Source organism: Nothoprocta perdicaria, unplaced genomic scaffold (genome assembly GCF_003342845.1).
Source record: "Nothoprocta perdicaria isolate Ctin4 unplaced genomic scaffold, notPer1 scaffold_17, whole genome shotgun sequence".
In the NCBI taxonomy this organism is placed as follows: Eukaryota; Metazoa; Chordata; class Aves; order Tinamiformes; family Tinamidae; genus Nothoprocta; species Nothoprocta perdicaria.
Genome location: NW_020454871.1, coordinates 4,180,584 through 4,181,944, shown reverse-complemented (window position 1 = coordinate 4,181,944; position 1,361 = coordinate 4,180,584). Strand labels below are relative to the sequence as shown.

Here is a 1,361-nt window from a genome sequence, read left to right as displayed (position 1 = left end):
GCGGGACACGGGACGCGGGACACGGCCCCGCGAGCCCTAGTGCCCGCAGCGCCAGGCCCGGCTGCCCCCGCTGCCTGGGTGCCCGCGTGGGGGCAGTTCCCAAGGGCACCCGGTGCCAAACACCCGCTCTCCGTGYAGGACCTGTCCCCGTCCCTCGGGTACCCACATCCCCAGGGGACCCCTTCTCCAGGGAAGCCATCCCTTAGGACACCCCATCCCTGGGATACCCCAGTCCGGGAACACCCCATCCCTARGGTCCCCATCCCTTGGGATACACTATCCTTGGCTGCCCCATCTCTGGGGTCCCCATCCCTTGGGATACACCATCCCTGGATGCCCCATCCCTAGGGTACCCATCCCTTGGGATACACCATCCCTGGATGCCCCATCCCTAGGGTACCCATCCCTTGGGATACACCATCCCTGGATGCCCCATCCCTAGGGACCCCATCCCTCAAGACCCCCCATCCCAGGGACGCCTCATCCCAAGGGACCCCATCCCTCAAGACCCCCCATCCCAGGGACGCCCCATCCTTAGGGTGCCCATCCCTCAAGACCCCCCATCCCTGGGACACCCGCTCCCAGGCGCCACCCCGCCGAGGTCTCCTCTCCAGCCGTGCCTGCCACCATGGAGGTGTCGGACACCCCGGGCGCTGTCCCCGCGCTCGTCACGGAGCCGCGGTTCGCCCAGCGGCTCAGGTAAGGCCTGCGGAGGGAACACAGGGGACACGGAGCCCAGASACGCCCCTGAAACGCCTGTCCATGTCCTTGGCCTTGCAGGGAGTATCTGGAAGCAGAGCAGGTCCTGGAYGCTCGCTACCGGCTGCAGAGGATGCCGGAGGGCAGCGTGGCCCTGCCCGTGCTGGGAGACAAGCTCACGGAGCAGCACATGCGGGCACTGCAGAGCGGCCCCGAGGCGCTGCCCTGCAGCCRGGCCCAGATCCAGGTTGGCGAGCGCAGCCCCTGGGGGGTCCCGGGTCCCCCAATCCCTCACTCGGAGCTGGAGGAGCAGCGGCAGGGATGCCCTGGGCTTGTGTGCCCTGCGCACGTCCTCGCTGCTGCCTCCTCTCCCTCGCTGTGCCTCGGCGAGCGGGCTGGGGCACGGGCAGGCCCTGGGGTGCTCGGATGCAGGCGGGAAGGCGCAGGGAAGGAGCCCAGCCTCACGCTCGCTCCCCTCTCCCCCAGGACCCCGTGCCCTCCAAGGCGGCGGCGGTGCGCACGCCCGCACAGCGGCTGAGCCGCGCGCTGCAGCGCCTGGTGCTGGCGTCGGGCGGCAGCTGGACGCGGGAGCTGGAGCGCGACGTGCCCCGCGCGTGGCAGCGGCACGGAGACCTCGTCCTGCTGAGCGAGGAGAGCCTGCG

At 70.4% G+C, this 1,361-nt stretch overlaps 2 protein-coding genes across 2 annotated transcripts in view; one reads left to right on the top strand and one right to left on the bottom strand.

Moving 5' to 3' along the window:
* CSTF2 (cleavage stimulation factor subunit 2) overlaps positions 1–199 on the bottom strand; it is a 6,673-nt gene extending 6,474 nt beyond the window's left edge. Inside the window, exon 1 of the mRNA XM_026035930.1 lies at positions 163–199. Within this exon, the coding sequence (XP_025891715.1) occupies positions 163–199 (37 nt within the window). The remainder of the gene's footprint in view (positions 1–162) is intronic.
* A 398-nt stretch (positions 200–597) lies between these two features.
* Positions 598–1,361, top strand: part of TRMT12 (tRNA methyltransferase 12 homolog) — a 2,939-nt gene continuing 2,175 nt past the window's right edge. The window contains exons 1-3 of the mRNA XM_026035929.1: positions 598–699; positions 781–946; positions 1,186–1,358. Of these exons, the coding sequence (XP_025891714.1) occupies positions 629–699; positions 781–946; positions 1,186–1,358 (410 nt within the window). The 5' untranslated portion in view covers positions 598–628. The remainder of the gene's footprint in view (positions 700–780; positions 947–1,185; positions 1,359–1,361) is intronic.